The sequence below is a fragment of the Cyrtonyx montezumae genome, unplaced genomic scaffold, assembly GCF_038088225.1.
Source record: "Cyrtonyx montezumae isolate F1298 unplaced genomic scaffold, pur_monq_1.0 scaffold_17, whole genome shotgun sequence".
Taxonomy (NCBI): domain Eukaryota; kingdom Metazoa; phylum Chordata; class Aves; order Galliformes; family Odontophoridae; genus Cyrtonyx; species Cyrtonyx montezumae.
This window is the reverse complement of record NW_027071903.1, coordinates 14,175,642-14,189,884: the sequence shown is the minus strand read 5'-3', so window position 1 is coordinate 14,189,884 and position 14,243 is coordinate 14,175,642. Positions and strand designations below refer to the sequence as shown.

The window sequence follows — 14,243 nt, the reverse complement described above, 5'->3', positions numbered from 1 at the left end:
TGCGTGTTTGCCTTTGGGGGTGAGGGTGAAGGAACAGAAGGATGTGGACTGACTTAGGTCTTTCTGCATCCCATGGCCCACTTGTAGGGACTTTTTTTTTTCCCCCAATAAATGTCTGCCAGAACTTTCTGTCCCTCTTTCTTCTTTCCTGAGGGATGGGGAAGAGAGGCTCCTGTTGGCACTTCCCCTGCTCCTAATGCTGTCTCCTCATTTTATACACCAGAGCCTGTTCTCTAGCAAACTGTAACATAACAAATCTTATTAAAACATCTGTAACTTTCTTAAGTCCTGGTACATGCTTGAATCTCCTCCCCTGCTCTTCTCCCTGGCAGGCAGGGCAGCCAGCCACGTTCTCACCCTTCCTGCCACCAGGCTGCGGTGAGTAAGAGCAGCCCTGCTCCCCAGGCGCCCTGCAGAACGCCCATGGGAGGTTTCACAGTGCAGGGCAGCTCCCAGAGCAGCGTCAGCACTTGTGGCTTGTCCTTCTCCCCTACAGAGAGCTCTCCTCCACCCCTGAGTCCTGGCAGCTCTCAAGGCAGAGGGCTCGAGCTGTAACAGCCGATGCGGGGAATAACAGCAGCGCAGGAAGAGTGGCTTTAATGCTTTATTTAAAATAGGTTTTTATGATATAAAACAGGATGTAGGTATATATTAGTAAAATACGTAGAAACATCTCAGCTTAACAAAAGACTAGACTTATTTTTCCCTTTTTTTCTTTCATAGGATATGGAGTGGAGGAGTACCAGGAGCTGGAAGGAGCAGCACTGCCCCCCCGTGCCCCTGCCACCCCCCACCACCACACTTACACCAACAGCACTTGGGCTGGAGGTTTGCTTTCTTGCTTTCCACTTTTTTTTTTCCTTTCCATTCTGAGACCGTGTAAACAGGATATAAATATTTCAAACACATTCATCTCGACCTCGCCGCGATCTCTCTTGAGAAGACGACTGTTCAGTCACTTTACAATAGATTCCTTCGAGTCTGCAGAGCCCCTCCTGGTGCCAGGGGGGGCAGCCCTGCAGCTGCTATCCCTCTGGGGCAGGGAGAGCGTGTGCAGCAGCACCGGGGTGCCTTCGTGCAATAGGGCAAAAGAAACCATCAGGGAAGGGAGATCATTCTGGCTTCAAATGTGGGTTGTGCTGCTCCAAAAGAGGCTGGGGTGGAGCAGGACCTCGTGGCAGAGAGCTGGCCACAGCCACGCCACTGCAAACCTCCATCCTGCACCTCGTCCAGGTGCCTGCTGCCCCGTGCCAGGCTCCTGCAGCAGAGCTGTCCCCAGCGCAGGGAGGTGGGGGTGCTCAGCCCCCGCTTTGTGCACAGCCCTGATCCTTCCAGCCAGATACAACTGTCCTAAAAACAAAGCTGAAGAGATGGAGCAGCTCCCTGCTCTGGCTAAAGCCATCTGTCCAGCAAGAATTAGAAGTCACAGAGCTGCTTGTCTCACGGTGAGAGGTGCTGTGACAGAAGGGGGTGCCACCACCCCCGGGCACAGCTCTGAACGCAGCCGTGGCAGCGAGGTGGGCAAGGGGCTGGGCCCTGCAGCACGTGTCACACGGGCACCGGCCTCAGCTTCCCTGCAGGGACACAGACACGTGTGCATCAGGCCGGGCAGGGGGCACAGCCAGCACAGCTCAAGCTCCCCAGCTATCTGGTCCCAGCAGCAGCCCTGCGAGCAGCACAGCCCCGCACACCTCCCTGCCTGGGAAGCGGGGCTGAAGCAGAGCCCTTCACCTGGCAGCCATGGCCACACGCACTCACCTGGCAGCCACGGCTGCCCCTAATTCAGGCTGAAATCGAAGAGAAGAGAGATTCAGCTGCGGGTGCTGCCCTGCAGCATTGCTCCCTGGCTGCCCCACGTGCAGCCCCAGCTGCTTTGCCCCAGATGGCCCCACACTGCCCTGTGCTGGGACGGGGCACTTCAGGAGAAGCCCTAACCAGGCTCCTTCCAGCCAATTAGCCAGCAGTTAATGAGCTGATTACAGCACGGCTCGCTCCCCACACAGCTTTGCCTGTCAGCAGTGGGCGGGGAGCCTCCCCCTACGGAAAGCCATGGGTTGGGCACTGTGGGAGCATGGAGTGGGACCCCTGTGCCCCCACCTACCTGAGGTCTGCAGCTTCCTGCGGATGGAGGTGGCACGGCCGCTGGGCAGCCCAGGGCTGGGAGATGCGTGGCTCCGGCTGCAGGATCCTGGCACGTCACCCTGGGGAGAGATGGGGCACAGCCCCCACTCAGCTCATGCTCCAGTGATGGCACACAAGGAGAAGTGCTGGTGGTGCTGTGGGTACCTCCAACTGCTCCTGGCTGGGCCAGGATGTCAGCTCGGCCTTGCGGGACACGGGGCCCAGCTCCACAGAGCGGACGCGCTCAGCAAACTTCAGGGAGCACAGCGTCTCACTGCTGTTCTTCTCAGCGGGGGACACCTGTGGGATGCAGCAGCAGTGCATCACCCAACTGCCACCCACAGAGCCCCCCTCCCTGCTGCTCAGCGGGGTCAGGGAGCCGCTATTATTAACCCACTGCCCCCAGGACGGCCGCTGTCTGCAGCAGACACAGCCCTGTCACCAGCAGAGGAGCCAGAGCAGGTGGCACGGAGCGCGGGGGATGGGGAACTCAGACCTGCACCATCATGAGGGTCTTGCTGTCCCCGCTGAGCGAGTCCTGCAGCAGGTAGGTCAGCTTGGAGTTGCGGAAGGGCACGTGGCCCTGGCGGGAGCGCAGCGCATAGATGACGTCCCCCAGTGCTGACAGCGACCTGTTGATGTACTGTGCCTCACGCAGCCGGCTGCCCTCTGCGCCCGAGCGCCCAACGCGCTCCGAGCCCGCCAGGTCCACCAGGTTCAGCTTCCCTGGGGGCACAGGGACACGTCAGCACTGCCAGCAGCGTCCTGCAGCCCCGATGGAGGGCACTGCACCCACCCGTGGTGCGCAGCCCCGTGCTGCGGTCGAGGCCGCGGACGGTGACGATGAGCAGCGCGTGGGAGCGGGAGCTGTGCTCGTTGAGGTTGGTGCACTCGGTCACGCGGTTGACGTGGCCAAACTCGAAGACCTGAGGGGTGAAGGGAGTGGGGGGGTCAGGCTTCAATCCGCTCATGCCCCCATCCCCTGGGCCCCATGCTTTTATTTTTAACCCCCTGCAGCATGCACAGGGTCTAGTCCAGGCTCTGCTGGTCCCCCAGCAGCACTGAGCCACCAGTGCACCTCACCTTGTTGATGTCCTCCACGCTCTGCACACTGAACTCAGTCAGCCCGGGCACGTAGAGCTGCCCGCTGCCATCGGGGCACAGCTTGATCTCCAGCTTCTCCTGGGGCTCCTTCCCCAGCAGATCCCTGCCATGGGGGACCCATCAGCACCCAGCACCCACACGGATGGAGCCTGCTGCTCCCAGCGGTGCAGTGCAATGCAGATGTGTGCTCAGGGCCCGTGCTGGTTTCTGTGGCTCCAGAGAGCCCCTGCGGCTGCTGCCGTCACTCCCCCAGCTCCCAGTGTCCGGGCAGGGCAGGAAAATGTTTCTCATTCCCTTGGCTCCCAGAGCACAGTTTCTAAATATAACAGCCGAGGCCAGGGAGCCAGGCCAAGGGGAAGGCGTTTGGAGCCCGGTGGAGGAAGCAGGGGGAGCCCAAATAAGCAGAAACGGCTCAACAGACGGAGATGGGGCCCAGACCGGCGCTGCCTTACACGGCCAACGCGGGGCCCCGAGGGCTCCATGTGATGCTGTGCCCCGGCCAGGAGCTCACGTCCATACCTGAGTGCCTCGTTGTAGATCTCGGCCACGCTGACGCTGATGGCGTAGTCCCAGTCGGCCGCTTTGCTCCGCACCTCGGAGAAGAGCAGCTGCAGGGCCCGCTGGTTGATGCCCGGGTTTGCAGAGGTTCCCTGGTGAATGGGGAGAGAAATGAGCCGTTGTGGGTTTTTTTCCCCTCATGCAGCCAAGCAGAAGGAAAGCCCAGAGGTTGCAGCAACAGCTGGGACCGGTCCAGCACCAGTGTGGCTTAGCAATGGCACTGAGACACAGGGCACAGCAGGCACCACAGACCAGGAAGAAGCAGGAGGCAAAGCCGGGCAAATTCACCTCCATCGTGTACGTCTTCCCCGCCCCTGTCTGTCCATAGGCAAAAATGCAGACGTTGTAGCCATCGATGCAGGAGGTGACCAGGGCCTGAACCTCTTGAAACACCTGCAGGGAACCAGAGGGCATCAGGGGACGGTCCCCACAGCCCTCCCCCGCCTGTCACACCTCCCCGCAGTGCGAGGCAGCACCCACCTCTTCCTGGGACGCCTGCGGGGGAAAGACCTTGTCCAGCTCAAAGGACACCTGCTTCCCCTTGTGCAGGAGGTGCAGGACGGCGTCATCGTCCGCATCGAACGTCACCGCGCTGGCCGCCTCCGCGCCCTCGCCGTCCTCCTTCGTGATGGGGCGGACCCTCCCGAAGACACGGATGTTTCCTTGGTGGTTTGGGGAGCAGAGGCAGCGTCAGCCCCAGCGCAGCAGCCGGCCGTCCCCGCAGCCCGCTCCCGCCGCACCTTTCAGCCGCACCAGCTCGTTGTGGCACTTCTTGCGGAGCTGCAGCTCGCGGCGGTACTTGCGCAGCAGCTCCCGGTTGGTGCTGTTCACCTCCTCAATGGCTTGCCCAATCTGCACGGGAGGACGGGCTCAGCCACCCACCAAAGCCGTGCAAGGGAGAGGGGCTCCGGGCCGACCCCACGCTCACCTCGGCCCTGGCGCTCTGCAGGGTCTCCTGGAGGAGCAGGGGGAAGTCCCGCACCTGCCGCTTCAGGCTGTTGTAGTCGTGGGTGAGGGTGCGCAGCGCCGGCTGCAGCGTCAGCAGGTTGGTCCTTACACCTGCAGGATGAGTGGGGTAAGGACGGGCAGCCCTGATCTCGTGACCCTCACAAACGCTGGACCCTCCTCACCTGCCAGGTTCTCATGCACCGCCTTCATCTCCACTTGGGCACGGGAAAACGCCTCTTCGATGGCACGGTTCTTCTCGTCCTCCATCGCCTGCATCTCCTCCAGCATCTGCCCATGGGCCCGCTCCAGCTCGGACTCGTACATGGCAATCTGAGGGGGGGGGGGGAGGGGGGGGTCAGAGGGGTGAGGCAGCACTGATTTTGCATGCACACCAATCCCAGGTGCCACCTGGTTCATGCTGCGGACCCATACCTGTGCCCGGAGCTGAGCTGCCGTCTTTTGGGAGCTCTGCAGCTGCTGCTCCATCTCCTTCAGCACCTGCCTCTGCATCTCCACCTGCTCCTGCAGGTAGTGGTTTCGGGACTGGCTCTCACACAGGGCCTGCTTCGCCTTGGCTGACTCCACCTCCACCGTCTTGATGATGTACTGCACAGAGTGCCCGCAGAAGATGACACGTTACGGATCGAGGCCGCCCGGAGGGGGACAACTGACAGAGCAGCAGGGATGCATGGTACCTGCGGGGGACCATCCTGCACCCAGCCAGGAGGCACGGCCCCACGATGCTCACCTTTACGTGCTGGGGCTGGGCCCTGAGGCTGGCGATGGTCTCCTGGCTGTCCCGCAGCCGCCGGCTGAGCCGCTCCTCCTCCTGGGCTCTCTCGGCCAGCGAGTCCTTGAGCCGCAGCTCCACCTCGGCCAGGCGGTTCGTCTTCTGCTGCACCTCCAGCTCCAGCTCCGACAGCTTGGCTCGGGCCTCCTCTGCCTCCTGCTGCAGCTGGCACAGCCTCTCCTGCAGCCCGGCGTTCTCCTGGCCCCAAAGCGAGCTCAGCCGAGGCCACAGCACCCACAGCCCCACCAGCAGCCACCACTCACCCCGCAGCTCACCTGGAGGTGCGTGCAGTCCCAGCACGCCGCCTGCTGCCGCCGCAGCTCCCGCAGCTCCCCATCCCTCGCCTTCACCTCCTGCCGCAGCCGCTCGTTCTCGGCCACCAGCAGATCCCGGTGCTTCTCCGCATCCGTGCCGCCCTGCGGAGGGTCAGCGTGTGATGGGAGCCCCCGCAGCCCCCTACCCCACCCCCCAACCCCAATTGCCCACCGCGCTGGTGAGCTCACCATCTCCGAGCGCAGCCTGCTGAGCTCCTGCGCCTGCTCCCGGAGGTTCGCCTTCAAGTTTTCAACCTATGCACACGGGGATGCTCTGCTGGAAGCACGAACCTGCATTTCCTCCTCCCCCTCCCCCAGGAAGGGATTTCCCCTTCTGAACCGGCACCACGCCAACCCCCAGCCCAGGGAGCACGCACAGACAACAATGTCCTTTTCTGAAGCTCCTCCGATCGTCATTGAGGAGCTGCTGATTTGTAACAAAAGCGAACGCGCTCGCATTGTGCTGCAATTAATTACGATAAGTTATTAAGCCACTCCCTTGCAGAGACGGCGACGCAGCGAGCTGCCCGAGCACACCTCCTGCGTGTGCCGGCGGCACAGGCTGCGCCCGGAGCCGGGACCTCGGCTCAACCCTTCCCCCCGTGCCCCTCAGCCCCTTTCTCAGCACAGCACATCACTGCTCCAGACGAGAAGAGAGGGAGCCACAGCTAAGCCACCAATCTTCTGCTCGGATGAACGGCCCCCTACACTTCCAGCCCCAACCACATCCCCACACCTTCCAGAACCTCACGGATAAACCTCACGGAAGAGCACACAGCCACGCACCCAGCAGGAGCTCAGGGGGAGAGGGGCTGTGTCCTCTGCTCCCCAGCGCAGTGCCCTGCTACGCCAGCACAGCCCCATCCCTACCTCCTTGGGCAGCTCCAGCTGCAGCCTGCTCTCCGGGCTGGTCAGGCACTCCCTGGCAGTGGGGTGGGGGTCGAGGCACGGCCAGGCCATTGCTGAGCTCCCGGAGCCCAGGTTCACCCCGCGCCACACAGCCCCGGCACGCCAGCTGCCTGTCTTGCTTGTGTCATGCAGACTATGCCAACCAGATCCAGGACAATTACATCCACCTTTTTGACACCAGCGGAACAAGCCAAACCTGACTGTAATAGCTTCCACAACATCCACATGCAAATCCCTTTATTAGCAGCCTGGGTTTCAATGTCCCTGTAACGAGGAAGGTCCTCGCACCCACAGCTGCGTCTACACCAGCACGGGAAACGTTCGGGGGTCGGCGCCGAGGCCAACCCCTGCCCATCACAACCCGCAGCCAGAAACCCAGAGCGTGCCCAGAGCCCCTACCTGCCCTCGCAGCTGGACGGAGACGGCGAGCTCCTCGCTCTCACGGGCAGCCAGTTTCTCCTGCAGGGCCAGCAGCTCCTCCTGCAGCCGCAGCTTCTCCTCCTGCAGGTGCGCCATGGATGCCACCACCTTCTGGATGACGGGGAAGGGTCGCTGGGCCGGCAGGCTGCCACGCTTCCCGCTGCAAAAACGGCCCCCTGCGGCACGAGCGAGCACAGCGGGGTCAGGGTCAGCCTGCCCCAGCGGGATGGGGTCACCCCGTGGGGACGGGGACCCAAGGCAGTGCCACAGCTGAGGGTCCTGGAGGGAGGGCGGTGCCAGCAGTGCGTGCCCGTGTTACAGACAGAGGGATGTCAGCACCCCACGGCTGCCCCGCGCAGACGTGCTGCTCCTCTGATTCACCCCCTCAGCACCACAGCCTTTTTTTTCCCCCCCCCTGAATGAGCAGGTGCCGGTGGAAAAACAGCACGGGATGGTGTGATTAAAGGCTGCGTCACCGAACACGCCGGTGCGATGGAAGCCAAATTCAAATGACACGGGGCAACCCAAATGGCGCTACTGCCCGACGCCGGTGCCTCTGACTTCCTGACCTTTAAACACAGCTTTCTGCAAACGAAGCCCTCAATTGCTCGGTGGTTCCAGCAGGGAACGAGCCCGCCTGACTCACCGCCACGCGGCGCCGGCAGAACCGGCAGCGTGGATCTGTCTGCTCCCTGCCTTGCCTGGAAAGCGAAGGTTGGGAGGCAAAAGGTGACGCTGGGGGCTGTTCGGCTGCCTGCAGGCGGGCTGATGCCGTGTGCCAGGGGTGTTTTGTACACACACTGCAAGGCTTCAGCTGTCCCGAGGTGCTGACAGCCCAATGGCGCACGCGGGATTTGTGCTTTCTGTGTTTGAGCGAAGAGAAGACGGCAAAGAGGGACGGTGTTCCCGGCACTTCTTCCAGAAAGGACTGCTGGTTTTTGCCCTCCTGCCCAGGGTTGGATGCCCGTGGGTAGCATGGCCTCGCTCAGCGCCCGCTTCCTCCCCATAGCAGAGGGATGCTCCAGCCAAGGGACAGGAAACCCGAACTCGAAGCCAGCAGACCCTCCTGCATCTCCTGCATGGATGCCGGGCCCCTTCTGGGGGACATGAAGGTGCACATCCCCCCAGCTTGTCCCCAGCCCCCATCCCTCTGTCCTGGCCGCGTCCACGCTGCCCCCTCACCGGGTTTCTCCAGGCTCATGGTGCAGGCTGCCCGCCCTGGCACAGCGGGCTGATGGGGGGACGCTGGTGGATCCTCTGCGGCACACAGCAGGGCTGACTGCAGGCCGTCCTCCGGCAAGACCTGTGTCTGCAGGGGGAAACGCGCTGCTGGGCTCCCAGCCCCCCCCCCCATACCATCCCTGTGGGTGTGTCCCTCCAGCCCCACAACCTCGGGACACCCCCACTGCCTGGGCACTGCGGGGACGGTCCCACATCCCCACCCTCTATTGTCGCGTTCCTCGGCCGCTTGCCTTCGGGTCTGCCAGTTACATGCTGTGCCCGTGCACTTGGTGTCTGCGCAGGGTGGGCTGCAGCGAGACCCTGACGCCTCGTGAGCTGGATTGAATGCAAAATGCTGAGGCTTTTCCCGCTGCTACACCAGAGGAAAAACCCAAAAGGAGGGAGAGGAACACGGGAAAGGTCAAAACCGTCTGCCCTGTTGTGTAATTCCACATTCCCTGGCTCGCAGGGTAAAAATAGATATCTATATATTTTTTTAATAGCACCGGTTAAATTAAATAAATAAAGCCATGGAGAGGTGACTCCACAAAGGTATGGCACGGATCCTCCGAGCTGGCCCGGCCAAAAGTTCCCTTCCTTCCATCTGCCTGGGGGAGCAGGGGGAAAGGGGGGGGGGAAAGAGAGGAGCAGCCGCGCTCGGAGCGCCCGGGGAGCGGCTGCGGGGACGGCAGACATCCCCAGCACCCGCGGAGCGGACGGAGCCGTGCTACGCTGCCCCAAATACCGCTCTGCGGAGCGGCCGAAGAAGACCTTGCAGGAGGACGAGACAGCAGCAGGAGGAGGAGGAGGAGGAGGAGGAGGAGGAGGACGCGCTGCCCGCAGGGCACCCCACGCCCCTCCAGCCCCGCAGCAATGCGAAGAATGCGGGCTTGCCGGTTCCTCCCCCCCCCGCCCCTCTGCAGAGCAGTGCGGTACTCACGCTGCGGGGGCAGCTCCCCTCCCGGGCGGGCTGCCGGCATGGCACGGGGGTCCCCAGCTCCGCGAACCCCCTCGGCGTCCGCGGGGAGACCGAAGCCCGCGGTCCCCGCTCCGCACCCCGGATCCCGCCCACCGCCGTCCCGCAGACAAAGGGAAGCCCGGCCCGGCCCCGCCCGCTCCCGGTGCCCTCCCGGTGCCGCTCACCGGCCGTCCGCTGCCGTTCCGTTCCCCGCCCCGGCTCCTCCCACCCGGGCGTCGGCACCGGCCGCTCCTCCCCGGTTGGTTGCCGTGGCAACGCCCGGGACCCCCGACGGGCGGCGGTGGCTGCGGGTTGCGCTGCACCCCATGCAGCCCGACACAGCCCCTCTCAGCCCCACGCAGTCTCTTTCAGCCCCACTCAGCCCTTACACAGCCCCTCGTAGCCCCACGCAGCCCCACAGCGGGTGCCGTAGGGGCTCAGCCACGCAGGGCTCCCCACGTCCGCGCAGCTGCTGCCGCCGGTGCGGCGATAATACGGACGGACGTGAGGCGGCTGTAAGCATTCCAGCAGCCACCCTGATGTCGTTACCGTCGTTGCCTTAATTTAAGAGAATGTTTATGCAAATGGCTGTAGGCGTTAAGTCATTTCCTGTCGTTTGAACGCTTCAGGTTTTTGATGGCGTTGCAATTATGCGGCGCTCACACGTTGCATCAAAAGGGACGGAATGAACGAGGCGTGAGCTCCGCGGTTTGGCGAGGTGGACGGCCCCCGGAGCGAAACCTCAGAGCATCAGGAGATCCGGGTGCCCACCGGCGGCCTCAGAACGTTACGTGGGGCTGAACACGCAAAGCCCCACCCTCAGGGCTCTTCCCTTGGCGGACCCCATTGAAACAAACCCCTCTATCACCCCACGGCCGGCGCTGCGAGCGATGGGGCTGCGTCCCCCCCCAACCCGCTCAGCACTGCCTTTGCTTTCTCTCCACGTCCCACCGCGGCGCCGCCAGCTCTGCCCTTCCTTTCAGAGCGGCTTTTCCCCTGTCTGCAAAGCATCCTTCCTCGCTGCCAGCCTGAGAACAGACACCCGAGGGCCGACACGGGATCACCGAGTGCTGGGAAAACAGCAGGAGAGCGGCTGGCCCCCGCTGCCCCCACCTGTGTGTGCGTGTGCCCGGAGCCGCTGGCAGCACGGCCAGGAGGCTTCGTTCCCATTTTCCCCGTGTGCGTGGATCGAGGGAAGCCCCATCGACCGCAAACGCAGTGCTGATGGAGGCCCTTCGCATTAGCTGCCTGCTCTGCCCCAAGCAAATATTTAACCTACATCTCTAACGCCTCCGGGGAGGCAGGGGATGAAAAGATATCCCGGCAAAAGTTTAACCTCTGCTCCCCTCCCTCGCAGCAAGCAGGAACGCAGGCAGGGGCATACCTGGGTGCTCTCCGCAGGGAATTCCCACCAGGAGGATCAGATGGAATGGGAACGCATCCCCAGAGAACGATTAACCATAGCACAGCTCATTGCTGCAACTCCACTCCTCCCTGAGAGCCCCCAGCAAGGGGATTTCTCCACACTGAGTCTTCCCAGGGCGGCTGGCAGGGCCCCACGCTCCCTCGTAGCCATCTCAGCTCGTGAGTGAGTTTTAATTAAGTCTAAGCATGCTCCTGAGAAATTTGCACTCGTTTCCAAGTTCACAGAAGGAATTAACTCCACCTGCAGGCAGTGATGCTGAGATAGGGCAGCACACAGGTGGCCTGCAGCCGCCCTCATCCACCCACCCCGACGGCAGCAGCCCCGTCCTTTTCTCCCTGCTGTGCAGGAGGAAGGTCCCTGCATTGGACCCGGCCCCATTCCTGCCCTTCTTGTCCCCAAGAGCCGAGCCCACAGCTGCCCGGATAGGAGATGTGAGCAGCAGCAGAAGGGGTGGCAGCAATCTCCTTTAAAAAAAATGCATCCTGTCCTCAGCGAAGCCATCTATTTTTAGTGTGATTTTGGAGGAGACGCAGAGCTCAAGCAGTAATTCTGAATAATTTAGGGAACGGAGTTCAGGGGCTGACGTCAGCAGCAGTGCCACGAAGGCACGGGGCACTGAGTGCATGGGTTGGCCTCTCAGTGAGCACTGAATCCCACAGAGACCTCTGCAGAAGGAGCAGTGCTGCACGGTCAGCCCATGCCCAGCTGCAGGAGGATCCTAGGAGAGCTATGGCACAGCTCTGCCCCCCCCCCCCCACAACCTCCTGGGCTGCAAACTTACCCTGCCATGCATTATTCACACCTCTCATATATAATGCACAGCCCTACACCTCAGAGCTGCGTGGCAACGGCCGGACATTGGTGCAGCGCAGGACAATGAAGGGAAGCACCGAGTTCACCGTTTTGGCCTCTGTGCTGAGGGCTGGACGAAGCAGAGCACTGCTTCAGGAATACCAGCTGCCCCACGCACATCCCATGGCAGCTGCCCGGCCCTGTGCTCACCTGGGGGCCGCGTCCTGGTGCCCACCACCTCGCTCCCAGCAGTCCCCCGCTGCTCTGCCGCTTGCTGCCCTTGGTCCAGCCCAGCACTGAGAGCGCGGCCAGAGCGCCCAGTGCATGCATGGCACCACCTGCTGCTCCCCACAGGGTCCCCAGGACGGCTGCTGCAGGGCGCTCTGTCCGCAAGGAAGGAGAAAGCAACGTCCCCTCTGCTCCCGTCTGCCGGTGTGCTAAGAGCGGATTAAAGCCCGGCTCTGCAAATTGCTGACACAACCTATTTCTTAGACAGGAGGACAGGTGGACTTTCCTCCCTCTGCAGATAACCACGCTCAGATGGGAGCGGGTTTGCTCCCTGAGTGCCGCCCCACTTGGGGACAAAAGTGGTACCAGCACCCGCTGACCCCTCACCGTGACCCCAGGGCTTCGTCAACACTGAACCTGTCCCATTCCCACAGGAGGAGTGCCACAGAGCCCCGTTTCCCTCACGTGCGGGCTGTCTGAAGGCAGCCAGCAACGGGTGAGAGCAGGGAGATTTGCAAAGCAAACAGCGATCAAACAAAAAGCTTTTGGTTACTGTTCTCGAGGCTGTTTGCCAAGACACACAGATCATATCGGGCTAATTTACAGAAGGAAAACCAACACAATTAGCGCTCAGGAAAACACTTTAATGAAAAGAGAGATCGTGTAAAAAGTGATGGGGCACTGCCTGGTGCTGCAGGAGGACCCAGAGCCATGCTGCTGCTGCACGGCCCAGCTCCACATGGTCACACTGCCGTGCTGCATGCACTGCAGCAGGCAGTAACCATGGCAGCAGAGAGATCTGCACGTGATATCAGCATTTCTGCAGTACAAAGGAGCCTCTTATCTGGGCTGAGCCAATCATCAGGCTGCTCCTCATTCCTCCACTTTGTTCTAGGACAGAGCTCTGCCATGCCATGCCATGTTGTGCCATACTGTGCCATGCTGTGCCTTGCTATCCTATACCATCCTGTGCCGTGCTATCATATGTCACCCCATGCCGTGCCATCCTGTGCCAAGTCATCTTATGCCATCCCATGTCATGCCAACCCGTACCATCCCATGTCATGCTATGTCATGACTTCTTATGCCATCCTATGTCATGCTGTTCCATGCCATGCCATCCTGTCCTATCCCATGCCATCCCACGCCATGCTGTGCCATACAGTCCCAGCAGGTCCCATCCCAGGGCTGGCAATACGTCCCTGTGCAACATCCCCTCTACTTCACACTTTTTTTGGTTGCTTTTAGCCCTACCTGTCACTGAATCATAGTGGTTGGAAAAGACCTCTAAGATCCCCAAGTCTGACCCCAACCCACCCCCCCATGCCCACTGACCACGTCCCTTTGACTTCCAGCTCTTTGCATGTATCCAGTAACCTCCACAAGAGGGAAAATTGTGTGAAATAATTACGTGGCTATCTAATTCTTCTGATGACTCAGTGCCAACTTGCTAGATGTTGCTCAGATCTCCCTGAGGCACTGGAAATGAGCTACACTTGGGAGCTCTCATCCCAAAACGAGAACAAGTAGATGAGGAAAGGGTGAGAAAAGGGATGTGGTTTAACAGGCAGTTTTGGTAGGCTGAGTAGATCCTGTGCAGGGGAACAATGTCAATCCTCATTTCAGGGAGTTAACTATGTCCTGGCAGGGCAAAGCAGGCACTGCTCAGCTCTGTTTCGCACCAAGCCAGATTCAGGGGGACAGGATTGCAGCCATGTCTCTAAGCAGACCCACACAACAGAGAAAAACATGCAGACAGAAAAAGGATTCACGGACTTAGAAGCGCGTCGTGTTGGCTGAGATCTCCAGGTCTCGAGATTAAAAGGCTTCATTTTATTTCAAGCTTGATAATTAAATGCCGTTCAACTGGACTTTCCATTCATCTTGCAATTTCTTTTAGGCCTGAGTCTAATCCCCAAACCTGCTTATTTGTTTTTACTTTCGTTATAACCTTATCAGCGATTAACCTGCAATTGCACTTAATCTTTTTAAAAGATTGCTTTAGCTATAAATAGAGAAGATACCTGCCCGGGCTCTGTCTGTGTGAAAAGCAAAACAGAATGTGTTTGCGTTGGGTTATAAACCTCTGATAAATTGGTGAAATGAGGGAAATAGAAGTCAGCTTGAGGACTGCAATGCAGGATTTCCAGCACAGCTATTGGTGTTGGGCTGGCAACGAGAGGCTGCACGGAGGGATCCTCGTCTACTGCATTAATATTATGAGAGCATCTCATTGTGGATCGATAAAATGCTTGGCCAAAATGTTTGGCCACTGTCAAAATGGAGTGAGCAAAAGCCAAGAAGAAATGCCGTGGAGGTACACAGAGCGTTGCAAAATCAGTTGGGAGCACTGCAAGGGTGGTGGAAGCAACAAGGCTGGGATGGGCTCAGTGGGAACCAATGCAAAGAGCACCTATTGCACGTGAAGCACAAGGAAACGGTGGATTGCAGCAG

The 14,243-nt window shown here is 60.5% G+C and overlaps 1 protein-coding gene across 2 annotated transcripts; it reads right to left on the bottom strand.

The window, feature by feature from the left end:
- Window positions 1-1,096: 1,096 nt before the first annotated feature.
- On the bottom strand, window positions 1,097-9,361 carry KIFC3 (kinesin family member C3). Of its 2 annotated transcripts, none has more exons than XM_065733343.1 (19): window positions 9,326-9,361; window positions 8,347-8,473; window positions 7,144-7,340; window positions 6,025-6,090; window positions 5,797-5,937; window positions 5,480-5,719; window positions 5,164-5,337; window positions 4,914-5,061; window positions 4,712-4,842; window positions 4,524-4,635; window positions 4,264-4,445; window positions 4,072-4,176; window positions 3,745-3,875; window positions 3,205-3,328; window positions 2,918-3,047; window positions 2,618-2,847; window positions 2,287-2,421; window positions 2,102-2,201; window positions 1,097-1,574 (listed from the first exon to the last, which is right to left on the bottom strand). In XM_065733343.1, exons 2-19 carry the CDS (start codon window positions 8,363-8,365, stop codon window positions 1,549-1,551), a joined length of 2,391 nt encoding a protein of 796 aa, XP_065589415.1. In that variant the 5' UTR covers window positions 8,366-8,473; window positions 9,326-9,361; the 3' UTR covers window positions 1,097-1,548. The 2 variants fall into 2 exon arrangements, with proteins under 2 accessions (XP_065589415.1, XP_065589414.1); XM_065733342.1 differs by lacking the exon at window positions 9,326-9,361 and adding an exon at window positions 1,759-1,787 and having other exon boundaries at window positions 8,347-8,458.
- Window positions 9,362-14,243: the final 4,882 nt, after the last annotated feature.

Coding starts and splice junctions, on each gene's coding strand:
- KIFC3 (XM_065733343.1), bottom strand. Junction 6,091..7,143: donor CCGTCCAGCTGCGAGGGCAG/GTAGGGGCTCTG, acceptor CCGTGTGCATAG/GTTGAAAACTTGAAGGCGAA. Junction 2,422..2,617: donor AGACCCTCATGATGGTGCAG/GTCTGAGTTCCC, acceptor TGCATCCCACAG/GTGTCCCCCGCTGAGAAGAA.